Source organism: Numenius arquata, chromosome 14 (genome assembly GCF_964106895.1).
Source record: "Numenius arquata chromosome 14, bNumArq3.hap1.1, whole genome shotgun sequence".
NCBI classification, from domain to species: domain Eukaryota; kingdom Metazoa; phylum Chordata; class Aves; order Charadriiformes; family Scolopacidae; genus Numenius; species Numenius arquata.
In genome coordinates, this window is record NC_133589.1 from 6,308,262 (window position 1) to 6,329,232 (window position 20,971).

General features: G+C 46.1%; 1 protein-coding gene across 1 annotated transcript in view; it reads left to right on the top strand.

Moving 5' to 3' along the window:
- Positions 1-20,971, top strand: part of LMF1 (lipase maturation factor 1) — a 206,095-nt gene that overhangs the window by 58,689 nt on the left and 126,435 nt on the right. Inside the window, exon 4 of the mRNA XM_074158584.1 lies at positions 2,802-2,950. Within this exon, the coding sequence (XP_074014685.1) occupies positions 2,802-2,950 (149 nt within the window). The remainder of the gene's footprint in view (positions 1-2,801; positions 2,951-20,971) is intronic.

A 20,971-nucleotide genomic window follows, 5' to 3' on the forward strand; every position in this document is an offset into this window, starting at 1 on the left:
GACCACATTACCAGCTGTGGAGACTCAGTCCATCAGGAAGAGGGTCGTTAATAAATCAGAGGCTCTCCGTGCATATCTGCATCTTAAACTTGGGTTTTTAGCAGGAACTTGCTGTGATCCGACATGAAGGTCAGTAGAAGAGCAAAGTACAGCACAACACCTCAACAGCGCTAGCAAATCTGCCCGTTGCCATCGATGGGTGCTGGCGTTGGACCGGATTTAGCCCCAAGCCGAGGAGGCTTAGAGGGAGACCTCTGAAATGGTGCTGTGACCGTAGTTTGTCCTTGGCTGCACTTGCAGTTAAACCCTGTTTGGTGCCGGCGGAGCTGCACCCGCTGCCAGCCCCCCCCTTGTCAGCAGCGGGTAACTTAAGAGGTTTCTCCCAACAGCTGGCAGCAGGGTTTGCTCCCGTCCTCCCCTCCCGCCACCGCGCTGGGCTCTCCCCCTCCCTGGCACCGGTCGCGTCGGATTAATGCTGTTGGACTCGCAGCCGGGTGGTGGCGGTGCCAGGATTCAAACCCATCGCTTTGGAACAAGAAGCACAGGTGCAGGCTGAACTCGTGATCCTCGGAGGCCAGCACATAGCGGGAAGGCTCCGTCTCCGCTCCGGACACACGCGTCCCCGTGTGCCGGCTGCATGCTCCTATAACCCACTGAAGGCAGGAGAAATGCGTCACGAGGGATCGTGCGGTCCTTTGGTGCCCCTTCCCTCCGCGCACGCGTACACCTCCCGAGGAGTTCAGTTTAAAAATAAAAATAATAATAATAATAAATAAAAAAAAAAAAAGCCACCGTGTCCTTGGTGAGAGGCGATGCTGGCCTCGAAGGGAAACGCAGGCGGAGGGATGTAAAGGCCGTTTGGAGATGTAGAGGCGCCCGCCTTCCTGCTCAGCCATCCCGCCGCATCCTATACGTCTGCAGGGGAACACAGCGATTAACATATGAAAACGCTGATAACAGTGGGATTCTTGTGCGGGCAGAAACGAAGGAGATATACTACCATTTTGGTGCCAGTTAGACCCATAACTGCTATTTGTGGCTGGGTTTAGTAACAATTAACCTTTCACATTTTGTATTGGCCATTGCTTTCCTGGTGCAGCTGCTTTTATAACAATATACTTCGCCGCTTCTCTCAGAAGCGCCAATTTTGGCAGTTGGGGTATCTGTTTTAGAAACCACAGGATGTATGGAGAATGAGGATTTTTTTAAATAGCTATTTGATGTATAAGAATCTTCTTGAGGAAAAAAATTGCATTTAGATTTAAGGGACCTTGTGCATATTAAGATAAAAAAAGGAGTTTGCGTGACTGCTACTTAAAGTATTTTAAGGCAAATTCAACGTAGCTTTGCTTGTGTGACAGCACTGAGTCCTGGTTTTGAAAAATCTTGACCTGGTGTGCAATCGGATGTCTCAGACTGGAGCTGGAAGGAATTAATGCCTTTGGTAGGAGTTTCCCTGCCTGTTTGGGCTGGGTGAAGGGAGGTGTTATGGACCCCAACCTTTGTTGCTGCCGTTTGAAAACTAGGAAAGTGCCTTCCTCTTGGGAAGGAACATGGCTACAAGTGACCCGTGGGCACTATCTGGTTTAATTTACCTAGGCATGTAGATGGGAATATTAGCATCTTAAATGGCTCCAATCAGGCTGCTGAGTTTTCAGGAATTGTCCTCACTACTATGCCATTTAGTGTCTTTTTTTTTTTTTTTTTGCAAGTGGCCTCAGAGTGCAATTGTGTCTCACAGAAAAATTTGAAAATAAGATTGTGTAATTGGAGGTAGGACAAAGTTGGAGAAATTTGGTTTTGGCATCAGTATATTGTTACTTAAAAATGTAGTGGAGGTTGGTCTTCACCTGTCAAAACAGAACTGCTGTGTTCTGGCTCTTCTGGAATAATCATTTCAATATTTATACTTTACGCTGTGCTGGAAGAATAAAATGCAAAATGCAGATTTGCATGAAGCGGGGTTGGACTCGATGATCCCAAGGGTCTCTTCCAACCTAGACAATTCTATGATTCTATAGTCTGCCTTCTCCATAGCATCTGGTGTCGCAGGTAACAGGTTCACTGTGTGGCTACAGGTTGTGCTTTGATCTCAGCTCTGCTGGTATTCAATCTAGAGTAATTTTGCTAACTTTGGCAATGTGTAAAAACTGGCTTGATGGATGATTTGGACTTTTTTCATTATGATTTTTCTTTCATTATGATTTTAATTTCTTTGCAATTAAAAAAATACAAAGCTTCTGGTTGCGTGTTAACATTGATGATGAATAAGACTTAATGTGATTTTAATCATTCTCTTTTGAAGATAAAGACTGCCCCATTTTGGCACGAATCCAGTCAAGTCAGTCGGACTCTGCAATTGCTTGTTCCATCCATGATCTGCAGGAATCAGTTGCGTGCCTGGGTCACCTCGCCAATTCCCAAGGCGCTTAAATCACATTTTCCTTTGCTTCATAGGAGTTTGTTGGGTTTTTTCTTGCTTCATGCCGGATAAAATAACCATGTAAACAACAAAAGTGTCAGTGTGCGGGCTTAGAGAAGAACAGCACACCCTGATGCACCGAAGGTAGATGCCCATCATTCACGCTGCAGCTTAAAGCATCTGAATTGCCAGTGTGTGTGATGTGTGTGGTAGGACAGAGTTGGTCCCTAAGTTCTAAGTTCTCCTGAATTAAACTTAAAAAGCATTACAGGGTTGTTTTTTTTTCTTCTTGAGTGTTAAAAATTTGTGAAAAGATAACTTAAAGGACTTGTACAATAACTATTTTCTTTTTCTTTTTTTTCACATGTTGGCACTGCAGGATGGGAGTCGCAGCTCCTGGAAACAGGGTTCCTGGGGATATTCCTCTGCCCACTCTGGACCCTGTCCCGCCTGCCCCAGCACACTCCTCCTTCCAGCATCGTCATCTGGGGCTTTCGGTGGCTGATTTTCAGGATCATGCTTGGAGCGGTAAGTGGGACTCCAAATTTTTGCTTTTTTTGAGGTGACAGCAAAAGGAGCGTCTCATCCTGGCGGAAAACCTACCCCTGGTCCAACACATGGGAGTCCTCTGGTTTAGGACTTTTTCTGGTTACATGGAGGGAGTGTGTAGCAGGAAATGCTTCATGCTCTGGTTCACAAAATCTTTCAACTTACTATTAGGGTTTATTTTAAGGAGGACAACCATAGGAGTAAGAATATCTGTTGTTGCTGCTCCTGTGATTGGCTGTTGAAAAGGAATGAAAGTGAAGGTTGAGACTTGAGCATTGTGGCTTTTTGATAAGATGGTTGGGAGTCCAGTGGGTAGTTCCCAGGGGCCCGGAGCTTTACCCTGAGTTATTATTTCTTTGTGTGTTTTTTAGTGAAATGTCATTCTCTGCTCTGTGTTTTCTAAGAGAACAATTGCTGCATTACTGTCCCTGTGCCAGTGGAAATTCCCAGGTAGCTTGTAAAAGAATCCATCAGGAACTGACAAATCTTTGTTAAAATAAAGGTGTGTCGGGGCGTTATCCTGTCATCTCGATATGCATTTTGGACATTTCAAAATATGCCAAAACTTTAAGCCAAGGATCATTGCTGTAGAAGGGGACTGCAGGTAGGTGGGACATTCCTGTGTCCATTTGCTCCAAAACTCTTCTCTCACTCCAACTCTTAAAGTGCTTGAATCTGTAGTTGACTTCAATAAGCTCTTAATTATCCTCCTGCTCTTAAAAAAATAAAATAAAGACAAGCTTTTTATTTTGTGTTAACCTTAGTGTTAACCTGTTTTCAAGACAGCTTTGTTAGTGGAAAATATGTTATTGCAGTAGATATTCTTGGAAAACGTGTGCTGTAGGCTTGTTGCATCAAAGAACAGCTTCCCAGCCCGTGGCAGTTGAGCAAAAGCAACTTTAAAGAGCAGAAAATGTTGCTTTTTCATATGTCGTGCAAGTGGTGTTTCAAAACCCGCTCTTTGATGTTGCATGCATTTCTTTGCCATAGCTATTGTGTAGCATTGCCAAATTTTGCTCAGCTTCCTAAAGCTGCAATTCTTGCTCATTATTAATTCCTGCAGTTCTTGTTTATTATTAATTAACTAGATCTGGTCCTGCTGCAGGGCACTACAGATGGATAAAATTACTCCAGAAGGTCCACTCCAGCACAGCTTTCTATGATGCTATAGAATATCTGCATATGTAGATAATCCCATAGATTTTAATGCAACTGCTCATTGAAAATATTCAGTATGTGTTTATGGGACAAAGTCACCTTTGTAACGCCCTTAAAATGCCATAAGGCTTTTGGTTGGAGATCAGGTGAATGATGCTGTTCTGGCATCCTACTCCTGTGCCATACCCTGGGATGGAGGCTACTGGATGCATCTGTGATTGCAACGTTACTTTAAATGATAGAAATCCAGTCTTTTAGGAAGCTCTTGTAGAGAGAGGATCTTGTCTGACACTCCCCAGGATGGGAGTGGGAGATGGAGCTAATGGGAAGATCTCCGTGCTGGGCTGAACGCAGCGTCAGGACATTCATGGCAAACAAGCTGTTGCAGTTAAGTAGGTGAATGCAAAATTATTTAGGCTCTTGTGATCTGTTTCGTGGAGTATTTTCCTGGGACAGCTGAAAAATTGCTAATAGAAAAAATGCTGGAATAGTTCTTAGCAAAACTGCTGATAGGAAAGGAATTGAAATGGGAGCGTTTGTGGAGCTTGGTGCTGTTTATGGGAAAATGATGTTGAAGGGAAGTGTGATAGCCAAGTGCAGTGCAGTGAATGGTTTTGGAAGAGAATAATGGAAGATAACCCTTAAAAACGGCCTGTCTTAAGCCAACAGTTTGTAAATCTGTGTGTGGGCTCTGCTGTAGCGTCGGGGTCTACAGCCTGGAGGAGCAGTTGGGGAGCTTCAGGGCTGGCACCGCAGCAGGTTCTTGCTGCATTGAGTCACTGTCTTCATGGTATCAGGGCTGGGTCTGTGACGGTCCTTATTGCTCAGTGTCACTTCTGCACAAGATGGCCTGTTGACTTGCTGCTGGCTCTGTGCAGAACTCCTTGGGGACAGTAATTTGCAGTCCACGTGAACATCACAGATGATGAACTCGATCTAGTGGAAGGCATCCCTGCTCATGGAAGGGGGGGTTGGAACAAGATGATCTTTAAGGTCCCTTCGAACCCAAACCATTCTATGATTCTGTGATGAGATGCGAATCTCCATGCAGTTGATCCAACAGGTGTGAAGGGTATGTTGTTGGTCTAGTGAGAATGGTTCTGCTGAAACTTTCTTGGATGAGAAATTAAGGGTGATTTTGGTATTAACTTTGTGAGAATGTCTGTTTTTCTTGATGCTTTCCCATTTCTCACATCAACTTGGTTAAAATGAAGATCTTTGAAAGTTGGCTAGAGACATCTACCCTCGAGCTGGCTGTAGCTGTGTCCCCCCAAACCATGGGATAGGTGTGGGGAGGTCCCCGTCCCAAAGGCAGATGCTCTTTGCCCGACGAAGGTTTTCTACAAGCTTAAAGCGACACTTACATCTTCACACACCATCCACTACTGCTGCATGGTTTTTACAGTAGTTTTGAAATATTTTAAGCAACTGTTTAGGGAACACAGTTGAAGGCTGCTAACCTGCCAGAAATATCCATCCATGGTTTATTACAAATTAAATTTCCTGTCCGCTCCTTTAAGCGCAGAATGATAAGCACTTTAGTAGCTGGCCTGCATGGTTTCTTCATTATATTTTTGAGGGCAGCAAAGGTCTAAATTGTGAAAGATTTGCGAGTGCGATAACACGGCGCTGGCTGGCCTTTAATGACAGTCATGGGTGTGGGTGGCCCTGGGGGTCCCAGTCTCTGCAGGACCCCTGTGCAGGGATTCGAGAGGAGTTGAGGATGTTCCCTGTCTGGCGGGATTAGATCCCATGAGGTGATAAGTTAGTCCTCTGACTTGAAGTCCAAGAGGCAAGTTACCTTAAATGCAAGACTTCACTTTGACTGCAAGGCGTGGGAGAGCATGGTTGTGGGGTTTTGGGGGTTTTTCTGGGGTGGGTTTGTTTATTTGTTTGTTTGTGAATGTATTATTTGGGCCATTTATCACCAATGATGTTTTCACCAAATGTCAGCGTAGCCCCTTTGTCCCCGATGGGTGGAGGCTGACTCCTGTGGTCTTGATGCTTCTCAGCTTCTATAATGCTTCTTCTCGGTCGTGGTGCTGATTATAGAAAGAATCGACAGTCTTTGACACCAAATGTAGGGAAACACAGCTAATTTTCTTAACAAGTTACATGATCACCAAGTTTGCATCCTGCTTTCCTTTTAAAATGGGAGTCTGACTGAGTTTTGCTCTGTTTCTGCTAATTTGTAATATATATTCTGAATTATGAGACAGGTTGGATACAAAGGAAAACCATGCTCGCCAGACATCTTTGTTACTGTTATCTCTGTGCTGCTTCTTGATTTTTTGTCTGGAGAGTAATAACTCTCCTGTTATTTTAGGGAGAGCCCTCTGCAGAAGAGATGCCGCCCCACGAGTCCCTTGTCTGTCTGGGTTACTGATATATAAGTAACAGGCATGGGAGAGGAAAACATGGAAAGGTCATTAAATGGGGATCTATACAAGCAACTGGAAATCGGTGATTGATGGTATCTTTAATGTTTAGGGGCCCAAACACATGTACGTTTCCTTCTCAGCTGGGGTAATGACGCTTGCAGGCACCGGGAAGCTGGTTTAATGCGTGAAACCGAAGTATCCTCCTGGAGTGCAGGTGCACCTGCTCCCAGGCCATCTTTGATTTCTCCCCTAATCTGGGCAGGAGCTGAAGTGTCTGCACAAATGTGGGCTGAAGGAAGTTTTTCCCAGGGGTGGGATTGGCAATGATTACATCTTATGCAGAAAGAAAGGTTTGACTTTCCCGCGTGGTTCTCCAGGGACTCTTCTGTCTGGTTGGGGTAAGGCTTTCCTTGTAAAATGCCATCCTCAAAGCAAACAGCATTCCCTTGGGCCAGCTTGGATTTTCTCACCTTGTGCTGGAAGTTAGGTGAGCGGTGCCATGTGCAGGTTTGAAATGCACCTTAGATGGGCAGGCTTGTCTCTCTTCTGCAATGTGGTGGCTCCCAGTGAAGACTTCAGGTTCTTGTCCCATAGCTCTCCTGTTTCCTGCAGTTGGTTCCTGGATCGTGAGCGTTACGTGGGGGTGGATTTCACTTGTCTTGCCCCTTTTATTCCTATTCAGCATATTGTATTTGGGAACTTTTTCCATGCAGAGCTGTAGCAACCAGAGATTTGCATTGAAGCACTAGGAATTCCTACCAAATTGAACGCTGATGCTCATTGCAGCCCCTCTTGTATCAGCCTGTGAAGGAGCAGAAGATCAAGCCCAGTAAGCTGCTGGATACAAAATAAACCTGACTGTAAAGAAGGGAGGCTGGACCTTAAGGGCCTTATTTTCTAACCCAAGTTGGCATGATTGTTGCTATCGGTCTCCCCAGAGCACATTAACCATCATCTCAAAAGCTTCCTATATCCTATCACTCCACATACTTGGTTGCAACCTCCTTGTTAACGAGCATTGAAGCAGCAATATGTTGTTATACTTTCTACCGGTAAACCACAGAAGTCCCCAGAGCTGGTGGACAATGTCTGAGCAGCACATGAAGCTCACGGCTGCACCGTGCCTGTTCCTCTGCTTTGCTGCTGCCTTTTCTTTTGTGTCTCCCTGTTAATATCTCTCATCCTTAGGAGTTGAGTATTGCTCCTGACACTCAGTAGCACCCCCAGCGTGGTCCTGTTTCCTCCTCTCTTAGTCTTAACCAGGTGTTTGCTGCTGAAGCGTGTGAGCACCGTCGTCCAGCTCTAGACTGGTGTAGGGGAACTTTACTGTTTCCTGGCTAATCCTCCCCCAAAACGTCGTGTTCAGATCTTGCTTTATTGTGCATGCCTTCCCTGGGGCTGGCTGGGCTTGCTCAGGGGAGATACAGCATATGAGAAGTAAAATAATCCCAGCTGCGTACTTGGAGGAGGAGAGGAGCACAGGCAGGCTCTGCTTCTGGGGTTTGATTGGCAGCAAGTGCTGGGCTGATCTCAAATATTGCTGACTTTTTAAAAGGCGTAATTATGTGATTCAATCTATATGTTTGATGTTTCTAATAATCCATTAGTGCAGGATGTAAAGACGGATGCTTCTTAGGAACATGCAGAGGCAACAGAATAGCAGTCCCTTTGTGTGAGCGAGCAGCTTGTTAGGAAATAAGTGATGCAAACAGACATTTACGGGGCTGATTTGCCTCACAAGTGCTCGGTGACTTGATATCTTTGTCATTTTGCTTGTGACTCTCTGTCACTCTGATTTCTTGAAACCTGGAAGATGCAAAGCATTGTTTTGTGTTTCCACAGGCAGCAAGAGGTGGGTAAGCAAAGGTGCGTGCTCAGCCCGTCAGGCATTAACCAAGGACGTTAACCAAACCGTGGTGACTTGCCCAAAGGAGCAGCCCACGCTGTCAGTAAGGTGCTTTGCTCAGTAACGTTGCCTGGTGTTAATTAGGTGTTTTGACATCTGCAGGTACCTGGGGAGACATCGAAGGCATGATGCTGCGCTCTCAAAGCCTCGGCCCTCTCTCAAGTATATATATATTTTTCAGCAAACAGAGTTTGGTTTCCAGCTGCTCCATTCCCTGTAGAGCAGTTGTTGGACTCGGTGCATTTGATGGGTCTGAGGATGGTGGGGATGTCTGCGCGCTGCTGGCCCAGCTCCCCGGTCTGAGGCAGGTTCTTCTCCGAGCCCCTCACTACAGGCTGAGGGTCCTGGGGGCAATTCAGCTCCTGGCAGCCATTTAGCCAAACTGCAGATTTCTGTAATCACCTGATCCCCAGTAATGAGACCCGTTGGAGGAGTAGCTGTGCTTCCCTGGGTCTCTGGAGCAGCATCTCCCCTGCATCTTGTGGCTTTTCAAAGCCAAGTCACATTGGTGCTGTCTGGGCTTTGTGCTCTGGCCGGGCTGTTGGGGGCAGCTTCTGGTTTAATTACCAGGGCCATGCTCATCTGCTGCCCTAGGAGAGGCCGTGGGCTTTACCTCTGAGATTTGGGCAAGTTTCTCTTTTGCTTTCAGGGTTGGTTTGTTTTTTTTTTTTTTTTTTTTTTTCTGTGATAGGCAGCAGCATTGCTCGTGAGCTTTATCAGAAAAACATAATTTGTGACTAATACCCCATTCAGCAAATGTTAGTCCCGTTCATTTTGTGCAGAAGACTTGAAGGTAGATGACAGCTTTGTCAAGTTCAGATATTCTGTGTAATTACCTCCTGCAGGTGAAAACCTTTGCTGGGGGCACCCGGATATCTGCCCCGCTTGCGTTGGGGGCAGGCTGGGAGTAGCTGTGGGCTGGTGAATTGCTCACACTGTGTTGCTAAACTTCGTAGTAGCTCTTTGGATCCTGAAAGTCGTTAGTGATTGTATACGTAAACTATAAAGTACAGTTTCGGTTTCTTCATTGGTTGAGTGTGTAGGAAACATTGTGAACGTACTTGCTCAGAAATGTGAGAATTTGATTTTCGTCAACACCTGTGTGCGTAACTATAGTAACACTGATAAAACTTAGTGACTGAAAAAACACATGTAAAGGGATAGGAGTAGAGGAATGTGATTTAACTAGATTTTGGGAAGAACCCTAGACAAGGTTCGTCCTTGAGCCCCCTGCAGCCAGCCCTGGTGGGTAAGGGGAGTAGCAGCGCTGGGTGACGGGGGCATCTCCCCCTTTCTCTGCCGTGGGGTTTTCCTGTGCTGTGGGAGCTTTAATGTCCCCATCCAGCCTGCTGTGTGATGCCACGCTGTGCTGTAGAGCAACTCAGGCTGCATCAAGCTGAATCTTGACTTGCAAAGGCTGATGCTTTTGACCATAGACATGACTTTTATGATTTCCTGCCCAATTATTCCCAAGGACCGCCTCTGCTTGTTGCACACAGCTCCTCCAGTCTCACACCAAAGGTTCTTTTTGACAAAAGGCAGTTAAATGTGGGGCTGTTCCCTCCTACCAGCACATCTTTCTGTTGATATAAACAGGGTGCATAATGAGTTCAGGCCTGACTCTTGTCATAGTGTTGTCTCTTCCAGCTGGAGCTGGTGAAGTGTGGTGCTAATGATGGGACAGGTCCAGGGCTTACTGGGTCAAAAAGCAAAGGAAGCAGTGAGTCCCCTATAAAAACTGTCCTGCTGCTGGGGACAGAAAATACGGCTTAGGGACTGGGAGGGGGAAACAGGTCCCCAGCTGAGAAACCGGGATGAGCACGGGCAGAGCAGGAGCGAGGATGTGGGAGCCCCATCCAGCGAAGGATGCTGTGCCGGTCCCAGCGAGGCGCCGGGGCCCCTTCCCGCTTGGGCAGGTTTGTCGAGCCTGGTACTGCCAAAATCGTGCACAGCTGGGTTCGGCGCTGCCAAGATCTGTCCTCGCATCGTTACGTCTTTGGCTTAAGCCGGGGAGAGCGCTGAATAGCGGGCAGCTTCGGGCCGAGGAGACATGACTGGTTTTTATGGGCGTGCGTGGCAGCGATTGCACGTGTGCTGTCTCTCCCGCGCCGTGTTATTTGAGGTTTGGAGCTATTGGAAGTATGCGTGGATGTTTTTAACGAGCGTGTATCAGCCGTGCACGGCCTGGATTGCTGCTGCGGATGAAGTTAGAGGAGCCAGTCGTGCGAGGGAGCCCTGCCTGGGAGCGTGAGCTGCTGCTGTTTTACTGCAGCCGCACAGCTGGCACTTGGAGGGCTGGTGCTAAAAGCAGCATGGAAATGTCATTACCCGTTTACGGCTGGTGTTCCTCCTGTAAAACATGAGGCACACGAAATGCCTTTAGGTCAAGTTGGACTCGAGGCCAACATGAAGCAAGAGCTGAGACTGAGTTTTCGTGCACCAGAGCGAAGGCGAGTGTTTGCCGCTGGCGCGTGGCCGTGGTGCTGTCGGGTGTTAGTGGTCCCTCTGGAAGCGTCCAGTAGCGATGGTGTGCTTCAATTTACGTGGCTTTTCATCATCTCCATTTAAAACTGTCTCCTGTGCCTCTTCCCTTCCCACCTTTCTCCTTGTGGGACACAAACGTGGAGCCTGGCAGTTCCCTGTGTTACACACAGCCGAGGGCTGGTGCTTGCTGTGCTGGTGACACGTATCCCAACCCAGCGCACACCCTGAACAAGGGAGATGTCAGTGGGAATATCTGTCAGAAACAGTGATCGGGGAGGTTAAATGCTTTGAGATTCCCACTGTCCTGTTCCGGCAAACCTGGTGCCTCCCCATTTCATGGCAGCACGGACACGTACATACAAGTGAGGCTGTACACATGCAACACGGCTTGTTTGGACTGTTAAAAGGAGAGGTGGTCGTTTCTCAGGGGTTTCCAGTAAGCACTTAGTTTTCCATCAGGATGGGTTTGCAGCGCCCCGTTAGCAGAGAGCAGGCAGCACTGCTGAGATGTGTAACGTTAGCCAAAGGACTAGGTAGGCAGTGATTGCCAGCTTGATGATGCGATGTTCTATACAAATAATTATCACTACCGGAGATGTAATGGAAAGGTGGAGGGGATTCGAGCGCCGGGGGTGTAACAGCACGTTGGGAAACTGGAAGTAAACAGGGAATTAAGGTGGAGCTGTGTCTTGCGAAGGATCACAGACATATGGAATAAGTTACCAGGGGAGGTGGCTGGAGCAGAGTATAAGTGAGTCTGAGACATCTTGATTAGTTTCTGGAGGAAAGGATTGAAGAGTGTAGTGAAAAAGCAGGGAAACAGGATTTAAAGCACATTACCACTTTAATTTAAAAGTGCCCAAAGCAAGGAAATTCAGATTTAAAGCTGCCAATCTATCATGGGCTGATGCAGGTGTTGGGGTTGGGAGGACTCCACGGGGTCTGTGTGCAGATGGGTCCGTGCCCTCCAGGCTCCACTCCCCGTCCGGGGCCATGAGCTCTGGCAGCTTAAACCCAAGCCTCATGTTTGCCCTGGGAATTAGATCCTTTAATATGTGTGTTATGTAATAATATAATAATATTATATTTATCTAATATAATAATATTTATATTAATATATTTATATAATAATATTTATATTAATATATTTATATAATAATATTAATATAATATATAATATAATAATATAAATATGTGTGTTTTTATATAATAATCTGCTGTGTATGCAGTGTCCTTGACGCCTTTCTTGTGTGATGCCCTTAAAACTGATGCAGGGGCTGCTCCCTGCTCGTCGGGCTGATGACACGAGGGGATGGGGTCACCCAGGGAAGGGGTTTTCTTCTCCCACTTATCTTCCCAAATTGGAGATCTCTCCCCAGGAATCGCTCCCCCCACTCCTTATGCAGGGTACCTCATGCGAAAGGGCCTGAGGGGCACAAGGGGAATTCAGGGAAACCCAAGTGCATCTTTTCACGTTGTGATTTGTGACTTTGCAGTCCCTCCCCTTGGTTTACTTTCTGGAAACGAAATTTCTCTTTATTTTTATTTTTCACTTTTTGGATTTCCCTTTCTGAATGTAACTACAGACTGAACCCCCCCGAGCCCGAGCTCTGCCTCTCCGAGCTGTTCGAGTACATCCTCAGAAGAAGCTGCTGCAGAACAGAGGAGTCCCGGAGCATTTCTTGGCAGGCAGAGACTTAGAAAATAATTTAAATCCTCTGGCATTTCAAGTCTACACAAAAGATATGTTTCCCCTTCTACAGGGAAAAAAAAATAGGATCATTTAAAGTGGTAGTCTTGGGAAAGAAATAGTGCAAAAAGATTTATAATAATTAGCAATAAATTCTTCCACCAAATTCTCATCATTGTTTCCTAGTAAATGTTGCCCATCTTTCACACAGAGATGTGTTTTCACAGAAAAAGCATCAATTCTTTCCAGATTATTTTTATGTCGTTAGGTATTTAATATTTTTTTAATTATTAATTTTTATTTTTACAATTAGAAAAAATGTTTCTTTTAACCAACTCCAGCAAATTATTTTATAAACTAGTGGTTCATGTTAAACTCTTCATTTTGTCTTGTTTTGGTTTTGCTTGGATTCTGTTAAAAGTGTCATAACGTGGGTGGCATTTTAAAGGTTACTGGAAAGGGTGGGGATGTGATTAGCTAATAAGGGAGATGAACTTTCTGGCAAAAATAATGAAGACTTTGAAGCAAACAGAATCTGGATGCCTGTAGTAAAATTACATTAGATGTAATGAAATAGAAGTTGGAATTTAAACGATCTCTGTAAATATAAAAAAAAAAAAAAAGAAGAATCAAACGGATGTAGTTGTCATTTCAGTGACAAGCATGCCCTGATCCTGGGCATTATGGCTCTGAAATTGAGAATAATTATTCTAATTTGTTTTATTACATTAGCGTGGGTAGGAGGGAAGAAAGGGAGCTTTCTTTTATGGCTTTCTCATTATTCATAGGCGAGCGCGGCGGGGCCAGGCTCCCGACTCCCGCGCCGGGGCTTCATGGGAATTTTTGGAAAATGATGTCTGCAATGTTCTGACCTTTGCCGTCCCAGCTGCAGCCCTCCTCCTCTCTGCAGGGATCCCACACTTGACTCCTTAGCAACCTCCTTTGTGCCTCTGATCTCTCTCCATTTGTCTAGTAATAGCCCTTGGCAGGAAGACTTGTTGTTCCTTCGGTGGCTGTAAAAGGCAGGGAGCCGCTAATGCCAAGTACTTTTCAAAATCCCTTTCACCCACTCCTTGCAGCGCTGTCTTCAAAGTCAATCAGATGCTGGTTGCAGCCATGGTGGCTTCTCAAAGGGTCTTTCTGGGAGCTGGGGGGAAAAAGCAGCAACAAATAAAACAAAAATCAACACCAGTGACTTCTCTTTCAGAAAAGCGTTTTCCAGCCCATCGAGTTGAGGCGCATTGCAGTTGCGTTTGGTGGTGACTCCAGTTTAGGTTTTGTGCTGGACCAACCTGCGCCCATCGCAGCAGAATCTAGATGTTCATCTTTTCTGCAGGTGGGACCTGTCCTGGGGGCTTTTGGTGCTCAGAGCCCATCCCTGCCTGTGCAGGGGGGTACGAGGCAGGTGGGGTTTGTTCACCTGAAGGTGGATTGTTCCAGAGAATCTGGAGCCTTGTCCTACAACCTGCTGATGTTGGACCAGAAGTAACATTCTCCAGATAATGGGGAAGTCCCATCATCTTGGGACAGGCTTGGAGCTGAATAGGGCTTACTGTGACATCTGAAATGATGTACAAGGTACAGAATAAAGTTATTTAAATAGCTGTGTCATCTGAGGAGCATAAGCTTGTCATTCTTTGGCTAAGGAAGAGCTACTGAAGCCTGTTATTTCTCTCTCTTTTCATGGAAGAAGCAGGAGAGATTTGAATTAGCGCCTGATCATTAATGAGAGGTTTGTATGAACATCAGGTACAGCTCTTCTTAAAGCCTTTTGTTTGCGACTGTCAGAGTTGTAGAAAAAAGTTCCCCAAAAGCCTAATACTTGTGTCACGTCTTCCCTGTGTGGCATTTCTAAAAGGAAGGAACGAACCCCCCCCTCCGAAACACACGCGATCCAGATCATCCTTCCTGCGCCGCAGAGCTGGAACCCTCCAGCAGAGCCTGGGGGTGGGAGATGGGGCTTCACGCAGAGGGTCTGGGTAGGTCTGGCCCAAATCCAGGCTCTGCCACCAGCAGGGTTGATGGCAAGCCCTGCGCCAGGGCACGCTGCGGCTGAAGACTTGGGCTCATAAATTATGCAAATATTTAAAAGTATGCAAACAATTTCAATAACCATAACATGAGCCTTGAGGCATAAAAGGACCATAGAAAATGTATTGAATTTTTAAAAAGCCGAGAGCCCTTGCTGGTCTTGGGAATGAAATATTTTTCTGCTGTGAGGTGCATCGGAGAAAAAAATGGCATAAAACGATGTTGTGGAGTTCGGAGGCGGTTTTGCCCGTCCAGACCATATTGCTGCTGTAGTGCGGCACCAACCAAGTGTCTTTCCCCTGGTGAATGCAGCATTTGAGGGTGATATTCATTATTGAGGTTGAAATAAAATCCTGAAATTTCTCAAGGTTCATCCTTTCAAGTGCAGAAGGCGGCTGGGGCAGGCGGGCAGTGAGCAGGGTGGGCAGCCTGGTGCATAAAACCAGGAAAACTCAAAATGCTTTAGTATTTCTGTTGTGGTCTAAAGGTGTCGTGTCAGGTCCCTCGGATTTGGGTGCCTCAGGTGCCGGGGTCCAGCATGACTGTCTCCTTACAGCCCTGTCCTACAATCCTTAAAACAATTTTTTTTTTTTTTTTTTTTTTAATTTTAACTTTGTAAAGCTCCTTCCTCTTCTGTGAACTTGAAGTCTAAATTACAGCTGGTTTTGTCTTTCAAATAGACTGGTATATATTTGGCTTTCGGGAGATGTTGAAACCCCTTTTTCTGTGGGTAGCAGAGGCTGGCGGGCGGCTGAGTGCCTCAAGTGCGAGGCACCATTTGGGATTTTCTCTGGGAGTGTTTCATATTCATATTATGAGAAAAATTAAAATCTACAATATAGGATTGCCCTTCATTGAGTTTTTTGTTTTGGTTTTTTTTTTTTTTGCCCATCTTTTGTATTGTGAACACACAGAAAGAAGGTCTTTAAATTGACTCTAAATTTATAACGCTGGTGCCCCATACCCCACCCTTCTCTCCAGGGCTGGTATCAATAGGGGTTTTGCAGACATAGCTTGAGTCACCAGGCTTTTTCTCGGCTTCCCGTGCTATTGGCCTGTCTGTACCATTTTATTCAGAATTAATTTTGGGCTGAAAAAGTCTCAAAGAGTGCTTTGTTCCTCCTTGACACTCACTCCAGGGAAAAAAAAAAAAAAAAAGAAAAAGAAAAAAACCGTGGAAAATCTGACATCTGCATTGTAGAGAAAAATCAATAGATAGGGAGGAATATAATTATCCCCCACTCCTGAAAGAATTTTTAAGATATTTTTTGTAACAGTGACTCATATCGGCTTAGAACTTGAATGACATTTTAATTATTTAGGCTTTTTTTTTTTTTCATTTTGAATCACCAAAGTACAGCAGCCTGAAAGGGGTACAGTTGGGCAGAGCGATCTGCGTAAGATGAAAAGGAAGGATTTGGCGTGTCGGAGCTCAGCCGCTTCCCTCCCTGGGAGGGTGTCGGAGCGGGAGCTGCGTGGCCCAGGGGCGAGCAGAGCAGGATGCTCCTCCGCTCCGCAGCGACGGGTGATGGATCACCCCTGGGTCCCTGAATCACGTCTGCTGGCATCAAGTAAATAAGGAAACAGTTTATCTTCTTTGGAGATGTTTTGCTTCTTACGTGAAGCTTAAAATCCTTATGGAGTTGTCTGTGAGGGTGAGTCCGTGGTGGCTCTTGAACTTGTGCCTGGGCTTCATCTTTTGGGGAAGGGGTGTTAGGGATGAAAGTGGAGCTGGTGGAGATGATGGGGGAGAGAGAGCAAGGGCAATGCTGTGGATTTTGTTTGTAGGCAGGTTTAATTAGAAGGCTATCAGCTAATTAGAAAGGCGATTGAAAGGAGAGTGAACAGAGGGAAAGGGAGGTCTGAAGTAAAGCTGGAGGTCGAAGACTGTGGCCAGCACCTATCTGTGTGGGGCAGAGATGGGGCAAGAGCTTAGCAGGAGGTCTAGGGATGCTGGAGGTTAGACCATCATGGGCCTTCCCCAGAGGATGTTCCTCCTCGTCTCTGTTGGGGTGGCTGAGCTGCATCCAGGTGGGACGACAGCCTTGGGTTGTGCGGTGGGCAGCTGGGTGGAGGACCCTCAGGGCAGGGAGATTCGAGATGGGTTTCTGTGGTTCTTGTTGTCTGTGGTGGCAGTGATGTGGACACAGTGGAATGGTTCCTCTCCACCTCCCCTAGGACGGACCCACAGAGTTCCCAGGCTCTGACCCTTCTGCAGATCCAGAAGGTCTGGGGCAGGTCCTGGAGGTCCATGGAGGGTTCCCTTTACGGACCCTCTGCCAGTGGTAGCAGGGACCAGGCAGTCTTCATGACTCAGTGTTTAGCTTAATCCTAATGGCAGGAGCTAGGGATGCTACAATAAAGAGGAGCAGTGTCCAGATGTGCTCCTCTCACTGAAAAAATGCAGTAGAAAAGCGAGGACCCATTCTCTTCACATGTTCATCCTTTCTGTGATTTGAGAAGGTGACCCCCAGCATGCCACAGTGCAAATTCAGATTTTGGTACCCTAAAACCAGTGAGGTGTCTTCAGAAGACACAGCCGGCAGTTGCACGACTCGCATCCCTCTTTGGTTCTGCCTTCAGTCCCGTGTTACGTTTCCTGTGCCACCGTGCGCCATGGCCTTAGGTTCGGGATTTCTGCCACAATTTAATCAAACTCATGAAATGTAGAAATCGAAAGCTGTTGGTAAACTTTCTCTCTATGGCTTAATTTCCCCTGAAATCTCTTTTGTTGGATACTCTTTCAGTGATGGGGTAAGAGAGGTGGCGTGTGTGGTTACTCAATCAAGCGAGACTGGAATTGATGCAGTGGGAGTGAAGGGGTGATTTTGATTTCCAGTCCCAAAGTTCCCTGGCTGCCAGTTGGCAAACCTTGCAAATGTATTCAATAATCTACTACATTTGAAAGAGAATTTATTAGCCATAAATAGCTATTTTTAAGCAGGCTAACTCAGTTTTATAAACCAGACTGGTTTGGTGCCTTGCTGGCTGGGTCAAGTCCTGCAGCAGGCAGGCAGGACGATGAATTTTTGCAGTGTGGATTTTGCTAAGAATTTGCTGGGAAATATTTTTTTTTTTTTTTTTTTCTCTGTTGGCTTGTGGATCTGCTCAAGTGACTACGTGGTCATCTGTCCTTTAACGCTGCAGTAAGCTATCAAAGCTAGAGATGATGCTGGAGGCAAAATAGTGTCTTGTTCCATGTAGCCCATATATTATCTATAGCTGACAAATAAAAGTACAGTGACAAAAGTCATCTGTGACATCTGCAGTGTATCCAGGGCACACATCGGCCGAGTTTGGGAAATGCTGTTTATATGTGACCATGGATGCATGGAGGCAGAGCAGGGCTGGTGGATGGAAAGCACACCAGAGTGGTTCTGGTGATTAAAACCAGGCATTTTATTGAACACCGTTAAAATAAATAAATAAAAGGTCCTAAATGTAATTTTCCTTCCCCTGTGAAAAATGCTGGTGAATTTAATGCATTGTAATTGTGAGAGCCTGGGAGCCCGGAGATTGGTGTTTTGGAAGTACAAGCAGGTGCTGCATCTCCATCCTCCCCTGCGCTCCTCAGCCGTGCCCTAAAGGGAGCAAACTTAGTAGGGGAGAAGGTATTGAGCACATATTTCATTCTGGATGCTAATTCAATCCAGGGTTAACATTTTATAGTTCTCATGCGGACAGCAGCGCGAGGAGATTTCTGAGTGTGCAGAATGGCCTGGAGCCGCAGTCAGCTGTAAATTAATATGACAAAGATCTCAACTTTCCCCTTCCCCAGGCCAGGCTTTCTTGTTACTGGAAGGGGCTTGTGTGCACGGTCTGGCTGCCACCAGCTCGGCCGAAATGATCAAACCCCGGTGTCTTTGTAGCCACCATCCCATCAGTATGAATTTAATAATAATTCTGGTTAGAGCTGGATTCAAAGCAAGGCCACAGAGGTGAAAGGGCAATTGCTAGTTCATTTAGCCACCTGTTTCCTTCCCTTTAGCTTATATTTAATTTGTATTGCTGAATACCTTTCCCTTCTGATATGCAGGGCTTTGAAAGTCCCTTCACCCACCCCCAATGTGCAAACAGAGCCGGCGTTTCTGGGGGTGCTTGTTTTTTTCCTGGGGTTGTAAGCATGTGAGCATGCATTTGCCTTTATCATTGGGAAAAGAAAATAGATTTTAAAAGCCATTTTCCTGTCCCACCTGTTTTATCTAACGATTGGAGTGGATCATAAAAAGAGAAAAATTAAAAAAATTCAAAAATTGGTTGCTCCTGGCTGGTGCGAAGTATTTAAAAGACATGTGGACATGGCACTTAAGGATATGTGTTAGTGGGACTTGCAGTGTTAAGTTTATGGTTGGACTCGATGATCTTCAAGGTCTTCTCCAACCTAAATGATACTGTGGGGTGCCTGTGGGGCTCACAGCTTCGTTCTGCGTTGGTGCAGCATCCCGACCGATGGGGGTCCTGTTTGGTGACACTGACTCCTCGGTGCTACCGCCCTGCGAGTAGCAAATACACATATGCCGCATGGCATCAGGTGCTGTTCCAAATTGCCTGGGATCTGGAGGTTTTTCTTCTGCATTTCAGGCTTGTGAAGTGTGGTCAGGGTGTTGTAAGATATCCAGGAGTAATGACGTTACCAGCTGGCACGGAGCCCCCACCGTGCGGGCAGCCTAACTTTGCCAGTTTAATAAAAAGTCAGGGAGACGGTTGTGTTGGACAAGGAGCCGAAAGCGGGATGAGAAGGACTTTCCTCCTCTTCACGATAGTGTCTTATTGTACTCACATCTTCGGGATGCTTCAAAAAGGGTCATAAAAGGTGGGATGGTTTAGTACGTTGAGGTGTGGTCTGGTCTTCAAGGTGAATTGCAGCAGGTAAACACTTACCTGTCGTTTTTTTATCACCCAGCAACTGGGGGTCAGTGAGGAGCTCAGCTCCTCGGTAAACAGGGGCTGGCAAGACCCTGCCCCACGTACGGCAGCAGTTTCTCGGGAGTTAACAGCAGCTGCCCTTGGAAATGTTTTTCTGCTTATTGCCTACCTGTAAGCATGGCCAACTTCTGACAGCATTAATTAGCGCTGAGCTAACAGATCAATTTTGATGTTGTATCAAAAAACACGTGGTACCTGAAGATGCTTGAACACCACAGGGAGAAATTAAAGTTAGGAGGGATGGGAGGGGGAGACCAGGCTTGGCATGGAGAACACCAAACACTGGAAGATAAGAAGAGGGTTCTTCAAGTGTTGGTTTTTGTCATTTACGTCCCAAACCTTGAACTTACTCTTTACAAAAACTAGAAACTTGTACATGTGAGAGAAAGAGCAATTAAGCCGGAGGCTGGTGCAGCAGGTGTGTGGTAGCTGCTGCCTGGAAGCTACTGAACGTTCTAAATGCCTGTGTATGTTCTTGGACTTTGAAGGTATCAGGCAGATCTTACTCTCAAAAAATGCCCCCCTATAGTAAAGGAAAAGTCCTTTGTTAAAACATCTCCATCCTGGTCTTTCTGACAGTCAGGTGTTACCTCCCACACAGCCTTAATGCAGCAAATCATCAGGTTTGTTCTTAAATCCATCCCACCTAAGGCTGATCTGTGGAGCTCAGTTTTAATGGTAGAACTAAATGCTGTGCAGCACGAGGGCCTAAAGACGGGCTGTTTCCTTTCTCGCCTTTCCTTCTGCTCAAGCAATGCTACCAAGAAGTAGCTGGATGTGAGACCTGACTGCCATGGGCTGCAGGAAGGAACCAGTTAGATTTTGGGGTTGTGAGCCCTGCTCTCCAAAGTGCTGCTAAGTGATTTCTTTCCTTTCCGTGTTTTCCATTTAATTTGTCCATATCGTTCACCTCTTGAACTCTGCTTAATATTTGCCCTCAAAATACTCCTTGCAAGATGTTTGTAGGTTATATCCAAATGAGAGGAGGGTCTTCCAGGTCTTCTGGAGTCTAGTGGGGTTGTCCCATGCACCTGCCCTCTGGCTTCTTTTCCTTCTGGACTCACGTAGGTCATTTCCTCATCCAAAGAGAAGACAGTTTGGGTACATCAGAGATGCACTAGCCTCTGCCTGTCTGAGAGCAGGGGATGGGGATTTTTCCCCGTGCTTTGATCTATGGTATGGCAGCATAATCTGCTGCAGCTGTGGAGTCCAGGCTGGTTCAATATACACAGAGAAGTCTTGAAAATGGATTGGGAATTGTTAGCAGACTGAAAGAAATCCAGCGCATGTCAAACTCCAGCAGATGTGTGGATCCCCATTTCCTCCCCTCCACCTTCTGTCCTCTTGTGCTCACTTGGACCCAGATACCGTTTCTCAAACTAAGTTTGCATCTTCAAGAGAACAGGACCTGACTTCCAAAAATG